The 20,893-nt window shown below is 39.5% G+C and overlaps 2 protein-coding genes across 3 annotated transcripts; one reads left to right on the top strand and one right to left on the bottom strand.

Moving 5' to 3' along the window:
• Positions 1–2,564: 2,564 nt before the first annotated feature.
• LOC108809420 (myb family transcription factor PHL8) lies at positions 2,565–4,654 on the bottom strand. Of its 2 annotated transcripts, none has more exons than XM_056988333.1 (6): positions 4,412–4,654; positions 4,050–4,303; positions 3,828–3,904; positions 3,683–3,719; positions 3,436–3,553; positions 2,565–3,339 (listed from the first exon to the last, which is right to left on the bottom strand). In XM_056988333.1, the coding sequence occupies exons 2-6, from the start codon at positions 4,297–4,299 to the stop codon at positions 2,793–2,795; spliced, it is 1,029 nt and encodes a 342-aa protein (XP_056844313.1). In that variant the 5' UTR covers positions 4,300–4,303; positions 4,412–4,654; the 3' UTR covers positions 2,565–2,792. The 2 variants fall into 2 exon arrangements, with proteins under 2 accessions (XP_056844313.1, XP_018437061.2); XM_018581559.2 differs by having other exon boundaries at positions 4,050–4,307.
• An 11,683-nt stretch (positions 4,655–16,337) lies between these two features.
• On the top strand, positions 16,338–20,033 carry LOC108813367 (ethylene-overproduction protein 1). Its single transcript, XM_018585904.2, has 3 exons — positions 16,338–18,958; positions 19,039–19,348; positions 19,429–20,033. Exons 1-3 carry the CDS (start codon positions 16,706–16,708, stop codon positions 19,647–19,649), a joined length of 2,784 nt encoding a protein of 927 aa, XP_018441406.2. The 5' UTR covers positions 16,338–16,705; the 3' UTR covers positions 19,650–20,033.
• Positions 20,034–20,893: the final 860 nt, after the last annotated feature.

A 20,893-nucleotide genomic window follows, 5' to 3' on the forward strand; every position in this document is an offset into this window, starting at 1 on the left:
GAAATTAGTTTTGATTCTGACGTTGCGTGACTTATTCTGTACCAAAAACTGTTCGTGACATTTGATCGTGCGGCCATGTTTAACACTGAACAAGTTGACCTAGTGATACATTGACTGTTTAAGAAGCAAAGATTCATTCCGATGTTTGTTCAATTAAACTTGATACTGGGCTGAACGTTGTATTTGGTATGTCGAAGGTATATAGATTCAATTAAACAACAGAACCAGTGTTATACTATATATTAACGAGACTTCCTTTCATATGGATATAAGCACTACCTTGATTTTTTTTATAGAATAAAACTCTTCAGTGATCTATTTGGAGTAGGGATGTTAACATGGGTGATTGCCTATGAGTTTACCTAAACCCACTAATATTGGGTTGGGCTTTTACCCATCCAAAATTAATTGGGTCAATCATGGGTATAAATTTTAAAACCCATATTCATAGTGGGCAAAATAAAAGGGTAATGGGTACCCATGGGTTTTCATATATATAAAACAAAAGGGATTATATTTTCCACTATTTTAATTAAATAAGAAAATTTGCAAAAACTTTTTTCTGTCAAAAACAAAAAAAAAGTTTCCGATAAATTAAAACACATGTTTTTCAACCAAAATCGGAAAATCAAATTTTCTTGCCAAACAAAAACCGAGTTTTCCTGCCAAAAACGGAAAACCGAGTTTTCCCGCCAAAAACAGAAAACCAAGTTTTCCCGCCAAAACTAAAAAATCAAGTTTTTTCGTCAAAATCGAAAACCCAGATTTTTCCGCCGAAACCCGAAAACCAAGTTTTTCCGCCAAAACCGGAAACCGGATTTTCCCGCCAAAACCGGAAAACAGAGTTTTCCGCCAAAATCCGAAAACCGGGGTTTCCCGCCAAAATCGGAAAACCGGGGTTTCCCGCCAAAACCGGAAACTGGATTTTCCCGCCAAAATCGGAAATCTGGGGTTTCCCGCCAAAACCCGAAATCCGGGTTTTCCGGTCAAAACCGGAAAAACGAGTTCCCGCCATAACCAGAAACCCGAGGTTTCCCGCCAAAATCAAAAATCCGGGTTTTTCCGCAAAACTTGTTTTTCTAGCCAAAACATTTTCTGGCCAAAACCGGAGAACCAAGTTTTCTCGCCAAAACCGGAAAACCAAGTTTTTCCGTCAAAACTCGAAAACCGAGTTTTCTCGCCAAAACCCGAAAACCGAATTTTCCCGCCAAAACCCGAAAACCGAGTTTTCCGTCAAAACCCGAGTTTCCCGCCATAATCAGAAAACCGAGTTTTCCCACCAAAACTGGAAAACCGAATTTTCCCGCCAAAATGAGAAAAATATCTCACATTAATGATATTAATATTTTACATGATTTTTTTAAAACAAATAAAGTAGTAATTTGGATACCCATGGGTAAACCTATACACATTTAGATTATTTTTATGGGCTAAATTTTAACCTTGATGTTTCTGGTTTTCAAGAGTTGGATATAAATTGGGTTGGGTTATTTGTGGGTTGGGTTGGGCTAGATTATTCTACCCACATTAACATCCCTAATTTGGAGATACACCATTGTTCTTAGAACATCTCTATTACAAATATTTACCGTTATTTTTCTTAGTGCAAATTTTTACCGTTACTTTTATACTTTAAAAAGAAGAAAGAAGAAAGGAAATTTTTGACCAAAAAAGAAAGAAAAAAAACTAAAGTTATGAAAACCTAGAAATTTTGAAAAATTCATGGAAACCCCATGATATTCTTACCTATTATTAGTTGACAAAAAAATACTTATCTATTATTAATTATTTCAGTTAAAAAGAATTAATTCTAAATCAGTTGTATTCAAATATCAATTTTTATTTGAAAAAACTTTAGAGTTTCATGGAAAATACTCTCTAGAAATAGATTGATTAAATGAAAATTACACTGGATCACGGGAACCAATATTAGTCAATGAAATAATTCCCATAAATAAAAATTAAACATGATAATAGGTTAATTTTTCTTTACAATTCATATTTACACTTAATAAGGTTAGTTTTAGAGTCAAATATATACAATAACTAAACCGAAAAAGATTATGTCCTACCTTTTTGTAATTTTGGCTTTAGTTTAAGGTTCAAACGTAAAGCAAGTATGCTGTTTGTGATCAGACGAACATTATCTGCAAGCTGCAACTCTCTGGTTGCTAAAACGTGCGTCCATATACATATACACTAGGGTCTGGATAGTTTACAGAAAGCCCAATCTTAGCCCAGCAAAAAGCTACTTATTTTCTCTTATATTATCATCTCCTTGTGTATTGTTCTTACCGAAATATTTCCATTGGAAAATGTCAAAATAATCAAAGAGAGATATTATACCGAATGGTAAACCCTAAAATAAATAATATTTAACTCTGGTTTAAAATTTTAAGAATAAGGGTAAAAAGACTATAAACTATGAAGTGTTATTTGGATGATTAAGAAACTAAACATGTATAATATCAGGTAAAACTAGTGTGTTCTATGTATATATAGTTAGTTTTCTTTTCTTGTTGAAGGGTTATACAATTAGATAGCATGGGAAGCAGACGAACAAAGAATCGAATCACCATGCAGCTAGTAACGTTTTTAATATATATGTGATGATACAAATTGGCGGTATCAAACAAACTCAAAACGTTTATATATTTAGACCTTTTTGTTTCCTTTCTGATAATACTAAATAAAGTACATAAATAATTAACAACAAAGGCACTGATATTAAGATATTATTGGATAAGTACCTCAGGATCTCACTTAGAATTTGTCCCATTCTTACCTATAATTCATAGAGTCAGATCCAGAGTACTTGCCTGTCCAATCTTAACCGTCCGATCCTCTTCATCCGTCTTGATCACCCGGCTCTTTTTCCATGAACATAACGACAAAGACAACGTTTGATCCGTTGTTGTTGCTGCTGTTTCTGTCTCTTCCAAAACTGTCTCCTCGGGTACTCTTAGCTTAAGAGAGAGATCAAGGTCAATTCTGGTACTTGCGTTTCTTTTTCCCGCTGTCTTGTTGCAATAAGCATGATTGGTCCTCTCTTCATTACCAGTCTCGAACTTTTGAAACGCTCTTGAATGTCCTTGAATGCTGTTGAATGTGGCTAAGTTCGTCCGTTCTTGATGATTGTATCTTAACTTTGGTAAGTGATTCGAAATTTTAGAAGAGAAATTGTTTTGGAAAGACCTGTTGTTAGTCAAATATTCACTACCATGGATGTTGTTGCTAACCGACGAGCCGCAAATTGAACCGGGCCTATCTATCAAACTTCTGTTTGTTTCGTGGGAGCTAGAGCTCCACAATGAAGCATTTGAAAATTTACTTCCGTATCTATACAAATAATTCAACAAAATGGAAGACTATTAATCGAATATCAAGGAAAGATCGAACAAATATCAATAAAATGATGCAGCACATAATATAAACCTGAATGGAGAATCATGGTTATAATTCATATTATATCCTCGGAACATCGGTAGCTGACTTAGTTTATAAATATTCCGATCTGTGGAAGTCTCCATGAAATGCCTGTGATCAGCTATGGCTGCAAACAATTAACTGACACCTTAGTTCATATGTTAGTCATATAAAATGAGTTAGCAAATCAAAACCCTAATTTGATCACTTAATACTTTTTAAAAATAATTAACACAAATAGAAAGGATCAATATACCTTGACCTTGATCATCCATCTTCTTGCTCCTGTACATCTAAAATTCCCCAGTACGAAATTTAGTGAGAAACTTTTATCTAATTTCACAGATTCACAATATAACACACGCGTATATTTATAATTTTATGTATTTATATGGATGCACCTGTAGATGGCTCTTGACATGAGCAATACTGAGCCCTTTGATGTTCATCATCTGTCGGACCAATTTTGGTGTTGCTCCTATATACATACCCCAAAAATTATCATTATCAAGAAAGAAAATCGTTACGCGAAAATTTTGACAAGAATTAAACTAAGAATAATTAAGGAATTGCTTAAGCTTTATATTTGGAAGAGTTGATGAAGATAGTAACTAAGGACGTACTTTCTTGACCTCCGAGTCTCTCGACCGCACGGACAAAGCGGAGATGAAGATCAGGAGTCCACCGTAGTCGAGGGACTTTAGATCTCACATAAGGCCTCACCTTCGTCTTCTTATTAACCTCAGCTTCTACTGTAGTATTGCTTGAAATCTTACTCTCTTCTCCTTCACCGTCTTCTTCTTCTTCTTCTTCTTCCTCCTCTTCCTCTTCCTCCCTGTCAGTATTCCCACTGCCCTCTATACTTGGGATCATTTCACTTTCTTATTGATTCACAGAAAAGTGTAGAAATAAATTTTTAAAGGGCCAAATATATGGAGCTTTTGGACTTTAGATATAGATTGTAGAAGAAGTGATAGATCAATACTTTGGTTTGAGATGAAAGAGATAAAAGACAGGATCAGTTGTGCGCTTGGTTCAAAGCATGGAGATTTGGTATGTGTCGATGAGAAACCCTAGATCAATATACACTTCAGATTCCCTCCTCTCTCTCCTCCCGGGCTATGTAGACAAACACTCACCTAAATCTTGTTGCAGATGTTAAAAAGTTTTTTCTTTTCTGTTCCAGCTAATTGATTTTGGCATTTTTCTTCTGTAGACAGCTCTATATATATTGTTAAATGTTATACGTATGCAGTATCCATAATGCTAGTATTTAGCATGGAGGGAGAAAACTATATAAAAAAAAAGAAAAAAAAAAGAGAAAACTATATTTATTATTTAAAAGAGAAAGATTGATATTTTTATCTATACATAAAATACCAAAGAATTTCGTTACGCTATTTTTTTAGTATTGTGTCACCACACCACCAAGGATGAAAATTGATCAAAGTATAGAAATTAGGCTCGTTTGCTAATATTTTAAGTAGTCTAAATTACCCTTATTCGTCAAACTAGCCTTCTGATTTTAGATATAAATAAAATTCATGTATCGGGAGTAATACTCTATCAATGGCATTAGTATGTTTAAGATATTATTTGCGTTTAGAAACAAACAAAACACTAAGAATCTAAAATATGTTGACACCTACAGAATTAATAGTTTAATGCTAAATCGAATTCACAAATTAAAATATACCTAGAGTAGTTTTGTCGGAATTAGGATTTAACTTTTAAGAACTTGAATGAAGACTTTTGTCAATTAATGTGTATGTTCTTTGATGATCGAGATTAGTTATTGTCTTTTTCGTAAGATCTTTGATTTTAAATTTATTTATTTTTGCTTAACTTTCTCCTTTCACCCGTTTTTTTTTTTGAGAATTAACCGGTTTTGTTTACAACTTTATTTTCAATCCTCGACGTTTTAGAAGATTCAGGACGTGACATCAATAAATTTTATAGAAAAATATTAATTGTGTGTACAAGAAATGTCTTTTGAAACTGGATTTGATTTAACTTAATTTGCAGTAATATAACGATCAACTGGCAGTCCATAGTCAATACGTTACAAATTGACATACGAGTAAAATTTGAAGAACAGAATATATAACACAATTACCATTGATAAACTATACTGGAAACTTGTATGTAGATGTCATGTATCAATTTATTTAGTCTTTTGGCATATCCCTTCAGCATTTAGAAAGTAAGAAACTACAATACTAGTTATACATGGTTGAATAATGGGACTTAGATATATTTTCACAAAAAGAGATTGATGAGATTGTGAGATGATGAGGTTTAGGGTTTTGCATGGCATTTAATGCTTAAGGCAAAAGACAAAGGAGAGTGGTAGATAGATATATAAATTAGATTACAAGGCGTGTGACTGCTCAGCTGTCAATGACGTAGACTCCATCACACAAACATTTCTTCATCCTTTTCTTTTCTCCAACGGGAATCACGGGACATTATTGCTCCTCTCTTACACAAAATAATTATATTTCCCTCATATATATTTTGTAGACTCGTATCAGACTTTTAAATTATGTGTAAACTATAAACCAAGAAACTAAATTAGTGGTCCTTGCTTGGTTTGCGATACACATCCGACCCCCGTGAAACGATGAATAGCGTTGTTAGTTGAGCCGGTTTGGAACAATTTGGCATCATATAAAGTTTCTTGGTTTATAGAGTTTGGAATAAGTTATAAAAAGTTCTGCAAATATAAAGTTTTCAAAAACAGAAAAAGTTAGAAATGTTTGGAACAATTTCTTTTGCATACGGTTTCACAATATCATCTAGATCCACATATGAAGTTCGATTGCAATTTCAGGAGAACATGGTCACTCAAGATTAATCAGTCGTCATTTCCCCCCACAAATAGTGAATATATCGACGAAACGTATAACTGTTTTTTTTTTTTGGTCAACGAGCTTACTTCATTCAAATAAGTTTAAACAAGGTTTTGCCCAATCAAAGATGTCAGGGCCTTTTTTGCAAGAGCATCAGTTATAGAGTTTGCTGATCTCGAAATTACATCAAAAGATAAGGTTGAGAAGAGAGGAATGAGGTGACTAATTTCATGAAGAAGTCCCGCTATCTCATTCAAAACCGTCCCTGATCGCAGGGCAGAGATGAGGACGCTTGAGTCCGATAGAATCTTTAACTGAGAGAGGCCTATGATTGATGCTTCCTTGAGCGCTTCACGTACTGCCAACGCCTCAGCTGCAAGCGCAGAGCCCACAAAGCTTCGACTGGCTGACCCTCTTATCTCCATCTTGGCTTGTTTATCCTGTAAAAACCAACCAAATCCAGCACATTTATTAACTGCATTCCAGGCGCCATCCACCAAACAGGTTGGTGTCGACGAGGCATCTTGACACAAGTGACTTGTCTTTGGGGTTGCTAAAGCTACAGGTTTCTTTTTTGCTCCTTCCCATTCTTTTGCATCCCTTATAGCCTTGGAAATGGTTTCCTCAGCTGTGTAGATTTGAGCCTCAAAAATCCGTTTGTTCCTTGCTGTCCACAGGTTCCATAGGATCCAGGGGGACAGCGGAGAACAGGTTAAACCCGACGGGGGAAGATTGAGGAATCTGGGGATCAAGGTGAGAAGATGGCGAAGCGATATCGGAGGTAAATCTTGGGAGTTAGTTATGACCATAGGGGCTAATTCCCAAACTCTTTGGGCAAAAGGACATTCCAGGAGGACATGCTCTATAGTTTCTAAAGCACCACAAACTTTGCATGAGGGTTCGACTTCCATTCCCCTTCGAATTAGGAGGTCAGTAACCGGGAGAGCATTATTGAGAGCACGCCAGATAAAGTGTTGTATTTTACTTGGAGAATCCAACTTCCAAACATGTTTCATCCAGTCAAAGCCTAGGGGCTGAGGTATGGGCGTGTGATCAGTTGCCATCTTGTAACCTGATTTTGTTGAGTAACAGCCATTGGGTTCACCGAGCCAGACCAGCCTATCTGGTGGTTTGAGAGAACTAGGAATTAACTGTCTGATAACCTCCTCATAATGAGGTAAATGGAGTCGGAGCAGAGGCAGATTCCATTCATTCGACTCCGGTAGTAGTAGGTCCTGGACTCTAAGATGCATGTTTTGGAGAGTTGGGGGACCTATTGGTGTTTGTGGCTTTGACGGAGAGAGCCAGGCATCATACCATACACTGATACTAGCGCCATCGCCCACAACATAGCCCAGTCCTTTTTCCAAAACAACCTTCCCTGCCATAATGCTAGTCCAGCCATGTGAAGACGCCTGTTTGGGGGTGCTTTCTAAGAAGGGGCAGTCCCAGAAGTACTTCCCTTTGAGTACTCGAGAGAGAAGCGTTTCCTGATTATTCATAATCCTCCAACCCAGCTTTGCGAGAAGAGCATCATTGAATATCTCTAGTTCCTTGAATCCAAGACCTCCAACACACTTTGGTGTTGCCATCCGGTCCCATGAGACCCAAGCCATCTTTCTCACATCAGGAGCACTATCCCACCAGAACCTGGTGAGAACTGATTGGATCCGTTTACATAGTGACTTGGGGATTTTGAAGCATGACATAGAATAGTTAGGAAGCGCTGAGAGGACAGATTGCAGGAGGACATGTTTTCCTGCTCCTGACAGGAACTTAGTTGTCCATGAATGGGATCTTTGCCTTATCTTGTCCACTAGACCTGTAAAAACATCTTTTTTACTGCGGCCAAATGTTTCCGGCAAGCCCAAGTACTTGCCCATTCCTCCATCCTTAGTGATGCCCACTTCACCTTTGACTCTGTTGATGATTTCCACCGGGGTTCTGGATGAAAACGTAATGGTGGACTTGTCTAGGTTGATGCACTGCCCCGAGCAATCTTCATATCTTTTTAGGATCCTCATCAAGGAGGTACAGCTCTTGGAGCTAGTGTTACTGAAAAATACTGTATCGTCAGCAAACAAAAGGTGGTTTATTAGAGGGCTTTTCCGCGCCACTCTCAGCCCCTTAAAGCGCCCTTTTTGCTGCTCGTTGATGCAGAGACCCGTAAGCACCTCTGTACAAAGGATAAACAGGTAGGGGGAGAGGGGATCTCCTTGCCTGAGTCCTCTATGCGGGGAGACATTGCCATGAGGTGCTCCATTGATCAGATACGAGTAGGTTACAGATGTGACACATTCCATAACCCAGTTGATCCAGATTGAGTCAAAACCAAAGTGTTGCAGCACCTTCTCCAAGAATGACCACTCAATGCGGTCATAAGCTTTGCTCATGTCTGTCTTCACCACCATTGAGCATCGCTTTACTGCTTCTGAGACTTTTAGGTAGTGCAATGTCTCATGAGTGATCAGTATATTATCAGTGATAGCACGCCCCGGAATGAAAGCTGACTGGTACTCAGAGACAATAGCATTCAGGAACTTTTGAAGTCGGAGAGTGATGATTTTTGCAATGATTTTGTATCTCACATTGCAGAGTGCTATTGGACGGAACTCCGAGGGACTCTTCGGTCCTGGTATCTTTGGAAGGAGACAGATATGTGTTTCATTGATTCTTTTATCCATATTTCCTGTCTCAAAAAAGCTCCGGACTTCCCGGCAAATATCTCCTCCTATCACATCCCAAAATGAGTGGTAAAATCCCGCTGAGAATCCATCAGGGCCTGGCGCCTTGTCTGAGTGGATGTTTCTGACTGCATAGAGGATCTCAGCATCTGATGGGAGCGCTATCAGAGCTTGGTTGGTTTCTGGGGTTATTTTCACAGTAATTGCTTCCTCCACCGCGCTTAAGTCTTGAGCTCCATTTGAAGTGAATAATTTGGAGAAGTATTCCACAAAAACTTTGCCTATTTCATGCTCCTCATGAAATGGTGTACCCGATTCATCCTCAATAGTCGTGAGGCGGTTGAAAGCTCTGCGACCCTTCGTAACAGCATGGAAGTATGCACTGTTTTGGTCACCTCCTTGCAACCACATAATGCGGCTCCTCTGTCTCCAAAAGAGTTCTTCAGCTTTGTAGGCTTTGAGGAGGGCCAGGGAGAGCGCTTGTATCACTTCAAGGCAAGGAGCAGCAGCTGACAGGTTCTCTTCCAACTTGACCTGGAGCTCCTTGATCTTTTTTGCACTGTTCTCCTTCTTTGCCTTTGCCCATTTGATCAGCTCATTTCTGCATCTCTTGATCTTTGTCTCAACTTGCTCCGGTTCTGCTTTCTTCCATGCTTCTTCAATAACCTTCCGTGCCTCAGGGTCCATGTTGATGCTCCTGTCATAGCGGAAAAGGCGCTTTCTCTTCACCTTTGATGTATCCAGATAAGTGACAATTGGCCTATGGTCTGATCCCTCAAAACGGAGGTAATTGCAGCGACCAGCGGGGAACATATCAATCCAGGCACAGTTTGCTAGGGAGCGATCCAGTCGAGACCGAATGTAATGTGTGCATCTTTGGCCTCTCCACGAAAGGGAATTTCCAGTGTGCTTAACATCCCATAATCCATTAGTAGACACAAAACTCCGGAAAGGTATGAAAGATCCTTCACATCTCTCCGGGCCTCCAACCTTCTCATTATTCTCCAAGATATCGTTGAAATCTCCTGAAAGCAACCAGGCAGTTTCCCTATTCTCTCCTATCCTAGATATGCTTTCCCAAAACGATGCTCTATCTTCTTGTTGGGGCATCCCATAGATAAAGGTAATATGGAATTTATGGGATTTTACCTTAATCTTGGTGTCAATGAAGTGAGCTGATGACGCTAGTATCTCCAGGGAGACATCCGTTTTCCAGAAGAGTGCAAGACCTCCGCTAAGGCCTACTGGTGGGATAGTAAAGTGGTTCTCATACCCCAGTGGTTGAAGTTCCGTTAAGACAAAATCATCCTGATTTTTCGTTTCACTGAGGAATAGTATATCCGGGGATATAGTTCTTTTCATCTCCCGGAGTCTTGGAACTGTCAGGTCACCACCCAAACCTTGACAGTTCCAACATACTAGAGCTAAGGAATCGGGTTTCGCGGACCCCGAAAATCCGCTTGACCCTTTTTCATTGGAGGTATTAGCACCACCGGCGGTGTAGTATGAGCCTGAGAACCAGGTAAGTCTTCACTTCTAGATTTGTCCATACATAGCTTCTTGCGTGGTGGGTTGGAAGATCTTGCTGGTACTTGTCTCGAGAGGCGGGTACTCTGCCTTGGGCTTCTCACAATTCTTGGCTTTGGGATCTTTTTTGCCATAGTCGTTGGCTTTACGGCAGCTTTCCTCTTGGCTGGAGTTTTCTTTGCCACAGACTTTTTACTCGCAGAGGCCTGAGGTTGCTTGCTGGGTTCACCATCCCCTGCCGGTCCTAAGCGGAGTATTGCAGGAGCCCTTTGTCCCGAACCAGGCTGAGAACCTGGTGTAGAATTATTTGCTTTGCTTCCTGATCCTCCTTCATTCAGCTTCACCCGAAGATCATCTTGATCATACGTGACTTCAACATCTTGTAGTCTTGCTAAGAGAGAGTTAGAGAGACCTCCTGATCTTTGGGGCTCCTGATTCGGGCACTCAATTCTCTCTAGCGCTGATCTCCTCTCAAAAGAGTGACTACTCAATTCGCCCCGTTCCGGAATACCCGGTAGGTTCATAGGTTCTCTAGCTGGTTGTGGTGGTGGTGTTCTGGAAGATTGAGTGTGGAAAGATCTAGAACCCGAGGAGTGATCTTTAGCGTGTCTAAGGGGGGATCGGTGAGACCTTCTTGTATCTGGGGGGGATCTCTGGTAGTGGTAGTTGTGATACCTGTCAACTCCTCTCTCTGGCCTCCTTTGTGTTGTGTTGTTGTATCTAGACTGGTCAGACTGGGAGCGTCTGTCATCAGGGACGGAACGAGAGGTGGTAGAGCGTTGAGAGACCACTTGGTTCCCCTGGGATCGGGAGTCTGCCGTCCTTACTTGATGAGAGGGGGCTCTACGCTGATCATGGCGTCTTCTGTGTTCCTCTAAACTTCGCAAAGTGTTCTGCTGGCTGATACCGGGAGCTCTAGCTGTGGTTTTCGTAGCTGTCGGTTTTGCAGGACAGGACTCCTCCTCATGGAAGAGGGAATAACAGTAGAAGCAATGTTTCTCCAATTTTTCGTACTCTAAGTCCACCATGAGCACATCTCCCGACGGGAGCTCCACTGGAAGTTGCATTTCCAGGTTACTTAGACAATCAACGTCGATACGGATTTTACCCTGAGGTACATCTTCATCAAGTCTTGGACCCAGTCCCTTTGCTATGGCCTGGAGAGATTCAATAGTCCAAAAGTGTAATGGTAGGCCATGGATTTTGATCCAGAAAGGAGTACGCTTGGGAAAAGCCGTTGAGATAATCGGTTCCCATCTTTGCAGGATTAGCATCCAGCGTTTGTAGTGGAAAGGGGCTCTTCGCATCACCGACTGGAGCGCTTCCTCTGTTTCAAACTTTACTTGGAAGAGGTCGGGACCTAGGGTTCTCCCAGTGACCGCAGAGTCCAGATTCCAGTATTGAATAAGCCAATCTAGCACCCATTGCGGCTTCTGGACAGTAGGGTTAGTGACTCGACCTAAGAGAGTGAGCTTGTTGTCTTCTATAAGTTCCGCGTTGTTGCTAGCCGGGAGCTGGATGGGGGTTCTTCGGGTAGTCGGAGCTATCTTCTGGGTTGAACGAGTGGAGTTCGCGACCCATTTTCCTTTTTCCGATCTTGTGTAACGGTGAGACATTTTGACTGTCGAATCTTCCAGTTGAATCTTGAATCCTCACTGACGAGGTAAAGTAGCTAAAGAGAGAGATGTAGATGATTTCTTCTCAGATCCTTAGTAACAAGGGAGACTATTTTCACTTTTGTAGCTCATCTCCACAGTAGCGCTCAGATCTGTTTCAAATTGTTGGCTGGAGTTCGAAACCATCATCCTCAGGAGCCACTGCTTAAGAGGGGAGGGATTGACCAGATTCACACAACATATCTGGCGGAGAGTAGCAGGTTTTGTTGGGTAGGTTACGGCGAGGAAGCGTCGGAGCACCGTGAGATCCGCTCAGATTTGAATCGCAAAGCTTGCTTTGGTTTTCGTGTCTGAGAGAAAAATCTTCAGCGCGTGCATCTCACACTCTAGAAGTTTCACATAGTTTGTAAATAATATTTTAAACGTATAACTGTTTATATAGTAAATTTAAATCAGTTTTTGGTGTATCCTAAAATTAAATTTGGTTTCCAAATGAGTATATCTTGTACCTTAGATAAAATTAAATCTCCGTTAAAATAACAACACGGAATGTAGAATTCTTCAAAATAAACATGTGACCCAAAAGAAAGTCGTTGAGGAGAGGAAAGAAAAGAATGGAGGAAATTGTAAGCCTTGATTTTTTTTGTTTTTTTTTTTGTAACAAATTGTAAAGCCTTGATGAAGATGAAAAAGAAGAACTTTTTCATTCCCCCCACGTGTAGAGAGGCTTCCCATTGATCATTCACAAGCTTCTTGTTACCAAGCCTTTTTCTCTACATTTGTTTTCATACGTCTCCATCTTCCCTCTACTTTTACACGTCTACACATGTTTTGGTATCCATGTCTTTGCTATTTGTAGGCACATTTAGATTATTAGATATACGCTTGTACATGCATAAAATGCTAATTTCAGTTATGAACATATCTAGAGTTCGATGCACTGGCGTCCAATTCTTTTGCATTTTTTCGGTTCTTAGCAATCATCTATAACTGAATCGATTTGGTGTCTCAATCGGTTTTATAAACGGTCTAAACGCCTACGCAAAACTAAGAGCTCCGTATGGACATCTATTCCTAAATTTCAGAGCAATACATTTTTGTCATTAGGCAGAATTAGGTGGTTGTACACGAAATATGCAGTTTAAGGCGGGTTTAGACAATTTTATGAAACTTTTAATGATTATTTATTTAATTTTGGTTTTTGTTTGTTTATTTGGCTGTAGTTTTTAAAAAAAATTCAGTTATATAGGATTAAATTAATGATTTTAACTTCATAAATATTTGGTTATAGAGAAGTTCATATGTTGGTGTATATTAGTCTCATGGATGTCTAATTTTCATTTCTTTTATATTATTAATTTTTAGTTTTGATATTTATGAGAGAAGATCAATAAGAGTTGGGTGTGTCCTGACAAGATTCTTATACACCCGGCCTGTGAACTATGAGGTCAACCTGTAACAGTTAATTTTGTATTCCTACAAATACGGATCCAACATTATCTTCAATAGTTACAACTTACAAGTATGTCTGTTTCTTTGCTCATTTCCAAACACATAATTAAACAAAAAGAATACATATTCAGATCATATAATACACGCATCTCAGTATCATCTCAAATCTCACTGGCAGATTCTCTCCATATTTGTGTATAGAATATCACACGATGTATAGTTTAATACAAAACATGTGAATGTGCGGAATCTAAAGTTAAACAAATAAAAGTATATATTGGTTTGGAACAAATCTAGGTATATCTACAAATCGTTAAAGCACATGTATCACCATATTAGGAAGAGTACACTTCAAGTCTTCAATATAACTGAAGTATCGTACATCGTTAGATCGATGTGTGGCCTTTGTAAAATTTAATAGTTTTGATTGATATGTAAGTTTTTTATAACTTGGAGTGTCCAGTGAACTGATGACTAACCAACTAGTTTTCTGGGATCTGTCGTATGATCACATAAACAAGTATATCTTAGATGGTAGATTTTGAAGCCCGACGTTTAACACTTTTCCAATCTCGCTATACACCTGACCACTTTGGTGTGGTTAACTGAATGATTGGAATGTTAGTTTAGAAATAACTGAATGATTTTTTTTTTGTAAACTAAATAACTGAATGATTGAATATCACATAAAACGTACATAATAAAGTATCCTCAAATATTAATACAAATATTGAAAAGCTTGTAATAGACAAATCACAATTTTGTAGTTAAAATTTTAATACTCTCATAATATTTAGTTAAAAACAAACGTGGAAATATATATAAAAAAATTGAGAAATGATATGAGTTTGAATAATGGGGATGTCAATTGAATAATGTAACAGGAAAATGAAACAACGACCGGATGCTGAAGAAAATTGAATCGATAAAGTTTCGTTACATAATTATTAAATACACACAGCTAATTTTAGTAACAATGTCTCATTTTCTAATTATAGTTCTAACGTGCTCATACTATATACATTTTTTCCTTAATTTGTAACACCCTCGATAAAATCTGGAATGGTAAAGAAAATGGCAGGTACGTAAAAACTTTTAGATTTTTTTTTTGTAAAAACCAGATGGACGTCTGAAATCTGAATAAAGCAATGACTAAAAAAATGTGGTTATACTATATATGTAAGTTGGACGCGAGACGATGGTCCTTCAGTTTTCAAAAGTTAATCAAAGAGTACCGAGATTCGTATGCTAAATTTATAAAGAATGTATCTATTGGGTAGCTGAAAATTATTCGGATAGCGATCTCAGTCCCTACCAAACCGAAAATCGATATGGAAAAATACATTGTTTTTGTGATTGGTTTGAAGAATTTTGCATTTCTATATACTCATATGAGTATCAAATTCTTTTATTCTTGTCACATACGTTCTTGATGTTTACATTTCACCGGTCTAATTACGTCTCCATATCGTGTTATTCTTAATTTCTTATAATCCTTCATATTTTAGTTTATGCAAAATACTTTAAGCTAGTATTACAAAAATTTATATCTCAAAATAGTTCTCAACGATCAAAATCGATTTCATTAAATAAATAAATACATTTATACTTGTAAGATTAACTAACTTACACTTAAAATTTAGATTTGGGAGTGCGATTTATGATTTAAAATTCAAAGCAATAATTTTAAAATATATTTTCAAAAACGAATTTGCTGATCTTGAAATAAAGTTTGAAACAAAAACTGAAAAAATCAGATATTGAATAATTTTTTTTCCAAAAAATATTTTTATTATTTATTAATGTTTATATATCTATAGGATAAAAATATAATTGTCATTTATCTCTTTAATGAAACATTTTCCGATTATTTTTTATATGTTCTTATAGTAAAAAAAATGATCTTTGGAGATTTGCCCTTAGCTTATTACCAAACTATTTTGTAGTAGCACATGAAAATAAAATAAACATATTGTTTCAATATTGAAAGTTTTAGCCTAATGAAATGGGTGAGTCATGCGATCCAAATTAAATTAAAAACCAGTCCTGCCTACAAAAATTTCAACACAAAGAACTTTAGTTTTAAAGCATTGTACTAGTCCTAGATGTGTTTGAAGACAACTGATGTCTAGTTGATAAAGCAAATTGTGAACTTCATGTTTTGTTTTTGTTTCAGATTTAAATGTTTGGAGACTTGGGGAGTCGTTTTTTAGCTGTATAACAGAGACTGGCTAATGTCGAAGGTTGCATACATCGAAAGCAAAAGCTGTGAGAGCTGAGAGCATGACAGACAATAGGTGGAAGAACAAGATATGGCTTGTTCTTTCAAGTTGTAAATGGGAATGAAGGATTGGTTAGCCTAAAAAACCATTGAAACCTTTAGTGAATGGAAAAATTATCATAGAAGATTGCTGTCAATGATGGTATTCTGAATACTTGCACGTTTCTAGTTCTCATAATCAAATAGAAAAATATTAGATGTATATAGGTAGAAAACAATCTCTTTTTTTTTCCTCTGAAAACTTGAGACCCAATCCATTGAAGAGCTTCTCATCATGTTAAAGCTTTCTTCACTTGGGTCGTCATTTGAGGCCCAAATCTATTATTTTTAGATTCCATCTTCTCTCTCCTATTCTAGACCAACATCTCTTTAACAAGCAAGCATCTAATAAGTCAAAAACAAACAAGCATCTAAGATTCTGCACCCTGGTCTTTATTTCCAGCTATAAACCAATCAGTTCTCACAACGGGAAATAAAAAGACAAGTCCCCCAAATGAACAAGACACCAAAATGACATAACACACGTAAATAATTACAGAACATACGAAAACAGAAAAAAAAAAACAAGAAACCAAAAGCTAGAGAGACTCCATAACCTTCTCTCTACTTTCACGGGGAGAAACCGAAAAAAAAAAAAAATCACTGTGGAAATCAACGAAACAAAGAATCGAAACTGATGAAAGTTAGATTACCAAAAACACGTTTCCCCAGAACACAAACAACTAAGCAATCTCTAAGAGGGAGAAGGGAGAAGTGGTTTCCGGTTAAAGATCCCTAATTTTCCGGTTAACCCATCGAATCCAAAAAAAAAAAACCTCGAAAGTGTTCATCTTTGGCGGAGAGAACCCCAATTCTCAATTCTCAACGATGCAGCCTAATCTCTTCACAACGATGCGAAGCTTAAAGCTCATCGAAGGATGCAAAGTCTACGCTCTCAACAACAACCCTCCTCCTCCTCCTCCCCCGCCAACTCGCGTCCGCGAAAAGCTCTTACAGCATCTCCAAGACCACCTCCGCGTCAGCTCAACCCGATCCATAACTCACCGAAACGCCGCCGTTTCGTTAGACTCTCTCCTTCCTCACGGCCTCCCCGTCTCCGATCTCCTCGAGCCTCAGATCGATCCTTCCCTAAAGCTCGTCGATTCGATAGAGAAGCTCGCCGAAGTCCACCGCCGGATCGAGAGCTCCTCCCACTCCGTAAAGTCCGAAGCTTTCTTAGAGCAGTCCGTCATCTTCCGTGGCTTCTCCGATCCGAAGCTTTTCCGGCGGAGTCTCCGGTCAGCTAGGCAGCACGCCGTCGACGCTCACACCAAAGTGGTCTTATCCTCTTGGCTCAGGTACGAGAGGAGAGAAGACGAGCTTATCGGCACCACTCCAATGGATTGCTCCGGAAGGAATCTTGAGTGCCCTAAAGCTACTCTCGTCTCCGGGTACGACCCGGAGTCCGTTTACGACCGTTGCCTCTGTTCGAGATCAGAGACTAACGCTCCGGAGTGTTCAACGTCTGAGGTGGAGGAGGATTACGACGTGTCTTTTTGCATTGGCGATGAGGAAGTTCGTTGCGTGAGGCGCAAGTTTGCGTCTCTGTCTAGACCCTTTGAGGCGATGCTGTACGGTGGGTTTAGAGAGACGAGATGTAACGTTATCAACTTCACGGGGAACGGGATCTCCGTGGAAGGGATGAGAGCTGCGGAGGTTTTCAGTAGGGTTGGTAGAGTTGAGATCTTCCCTCCTGAAGTTGTCTTGGAGCTTCTCAAATTGGCTAACCGGTTCTGTTGCGACGAGTTGAAAGCAGCTTGCGATTCGCATTTGGCTCGTCTTGTTGATAGTCTTGACGACGCGTTGTTGTTGGTTGAGTATGGATTGGAGGAAGCTGCGTATCTTCTCGTTGCCGCTTGTCTTCAGGTGTTTCTCAGAGAGTTGCCTCACTCGATGCGTAACCCTAACGTTGTGAAGATTTTTTGTAGTGTTGAGGGACGTGAGAGGTTGGGTTTGGTTGGGCATGGTTCGTTTGTGTTGTATCTTTTCTTAAGCCAGATCGCTATGGAAGAGGATATGAAATCGAACACGACGGTTATGGTGTTGGAACGTGTGGTCGAATCCGCGGTCGAGGATTGGCAGAAACAGCTCGCTTGTCACCAGCTAGGAGCTGTGATGCTCGAGAGGAAAGAGTATAAAGACGCGGAGAGATGGTTTAGCTCCGCGGTGGAGGCTGGTCATGTGTACTCCCTTGTTGGTGTAGCCAGGTGTAAGTTTAAGCGTGGACATAGATACTCTGCTTATAAGATCATGAACTCGCTGATCTCGGATTGTTCAGCTACTACTGGATGGATGCATCAGGAGAGGTCCTTGTATTGCAGCGGTAAAGAGAAGCTGGTTGATTTGGAGATAGCCACTGGTTTGGACCCGACTTTGACTTTCCCTTACAAGTTCAGGGCGGTGTCATTGGCAGAGGAGAGTCAGTTCGGTGCTGCGGTCGCGGAACTTAACAAGATCATGGGGTTTAAGGTCTCTCCTGACTGCTTAGAGATGCGAGCGTGGATCTCTATAGCTATGGAGGACTACGAGGGTGCGTTGAAAGATATCAGAGCGGTTTTGACGTTGGAGCCGAACTTCTTGATGTTTAACAAGAAGATCCATGGTGATCATATGGTGGAGCTTCTCCGCCCGCTTGTCCAGCAATGGAACCAGGCTGATTGCTGGATGCAGCTGTATGATCGTTGGTCGTCTGTTGATGATATCGGTTCTCTGGCTGTTGTTCATCATATGTTGGCTAATGATCCAGGGAAGAGTCTTCTGCGTTTCAGACAGTCTCTTCTTCTCTTAAGGTTAAATTGTCAGAAGGCGGCAATGCGTAGCCTTAGGCTAGCTAGAAACCATTCGAAGTCAGAGCATGAGAGACTTGTATATGAAGGATGGATCTTGTATGACACAGGACACCGTGAGGAAGCACTTGCCAAGGCTGAGGAATCTATTTCAATACAAAGATCCTTCGAAGCGTATTTCCTCAAAGCTTATGCTCTTGCAGACTCTACCCTCGACCCTGAGTCCTCAAAGTATGTGATCCAGCTACTCGAAGAAGCGCTTCGTTGTCCATCGGATGGTCTTCGTAAGGGGCAAGTAAGTGAAAAAGAAACTGTTTAGTTTCCATTCATTAAAATTTAACACTTTATCATTAACAGTGTGTTGTGTGTTTGCAGGCTTTGAACAACTTGGGAAGTGTGTATGTTGACTGTGATAAGCTGGATCTTGCAGCTGATTGCTACACTAACGCGCTAAACATCAAGCACACAAGAGCTCACCAAGGCTTAGCTCGTGTGTACCATATGAAAAACCAGACTAAAGCTGCCTACGATGAGATGACAAAGCTGATAGAGAAAGCTCGGAACAATGCATCTGCCTTTGAGAAACGCTCAGAGTATTGTGAACGAGAGATGGCACAGAGCGACCTAGGGATGGCCACACTCCTAGATCCTCTTAGAACTTACCCTTACAGATACAGAGCCGCAGGTTCGCTTAAGTTTTTCACAGTCCTTTACTTGTTTCTTATTAACCTCAAAACTCTCTCTGATCACTTCTTTTCATAACAGTTCTAATGGATGACCATAAAGAAACGGAAGCCATTGAGGAGCTGTCGAAAGCCTTAGCCTTTAAACCTGACCTCCAGCTGTTACATCTACGGGCAGCATTCTATGATTCAATGGGTGTATCCGCAGACGCTATCAGAGACTGTGAAGCAGCTCTGAGTCTTGATCCGGACCACAAAGATACCATCGACCTCTATAACAAAGCACGTGAACAACAACCATAGACAAACCCATCTGCAGTCTTATTTAACTCTCCTACAATACGGCGGGTGAGAGAGCTGCTTCCCTCTGAAACCTGAGATGCACTTGTATGCTTCACGCCAATGGGAAAACTAAAGCTTGGTTCTCTTGTAATCAAGAAGTTTTGATAGAAGGGGGAACAAAGCAAAGGGGAACAAACCAAAGGAGCAGCGACTTAGATTGTAAATATAAACTTTATACTTTGTGGTTTTGTGATTGATTCTGGTTTGATGATTGGATAAGATTAATATATATATAGTGCAGAGTGTTTTCCGGACAAAGGGAAAAATGAAAAAAAAAAATTGTTATGTCTTGGTCTTCTTAAAGGTGTTTCACTTTGTGATGCTTCTATATTTTGTCTTTCTTCTTATATTTATTTAATACGCAAGTGTATCTCATTTTCTGTTTTGTATTATTGACCAATGTTTTAAATATCAGTTTCCTTTGACAACAGAAATACTTTTATGCTTCAGTGTCGTTTCATATCCGTACCGGAACATTCCAATGGGAGACTAAAGCTTTGGTTATTTTGTAATCAAGAAGTTTTGATAGAAGGAAATGTGAACAAAGTTCAAACCATTGGTGCAGAGTGTTTTCTAGACAAAGGCAAAACTAAATAGGATTTGTTTTGTCTATTTAATTTTTGTTATTTATGTTTCATTTGTGATGCTTCTTCTTTTAAGTGCAATTATACCTGTAACTTCAATATTCTCATGTTTGTTTTGTATTGACTCTCATTTAAAACATGAAACATAAAAGTGATTTGTAGTATTGAAAATAGTTCCTATTTCTTTTGTAAATTTGATAGTCTTGGTCAGAACATATATAAAATAATCAACAAAGTTCAAATCAATTGGAGAGAGAAAGTAAGAGAGAAGAGAGAGCGAGTTCAGTCGGTGACCTCGACATCCGGTGACGCGTCCGTGCGCGTGCCGGCGTCGGGGCTCATCCTTTTCCGGATTAGTCAAGAATCTCAGCTGTCGCCTCCGATCCACCGAGTCCTCCGATATGCCGACGTCTCTGGGCTAGGGTTTTGCGCAGGAAGGGCTCAACTCGTACGATGCTCCATACGGCGGCAAAGCGGCTTTCTATGGAGGCGTAGCGAGGGGGACGAACGGTTAATGGAAGTGGCAGATGGTTTGTGAGCTCAGTGGTAGTTTTTCCGGGGAGTAGAGGCTACTAAAGCTCTACGACCGCCGGCTTTTGTCTCTGGGAGACGGTGGCTCCG

Source organism: Raphanus sativus, chromosome 6, assembly GCF_000801105.2.
Source record: "Raphanus sativus cultivar WK10039 chromosome 6, ASM80110v3, whole genome shotgun sequence".
Lineage (NCBI taxonomy): Eukaryota > Viridiplantae > Streptophyta > Magnoliopsida > Brassicales > Brassicaceae > Raphanus > Raphanus sativus.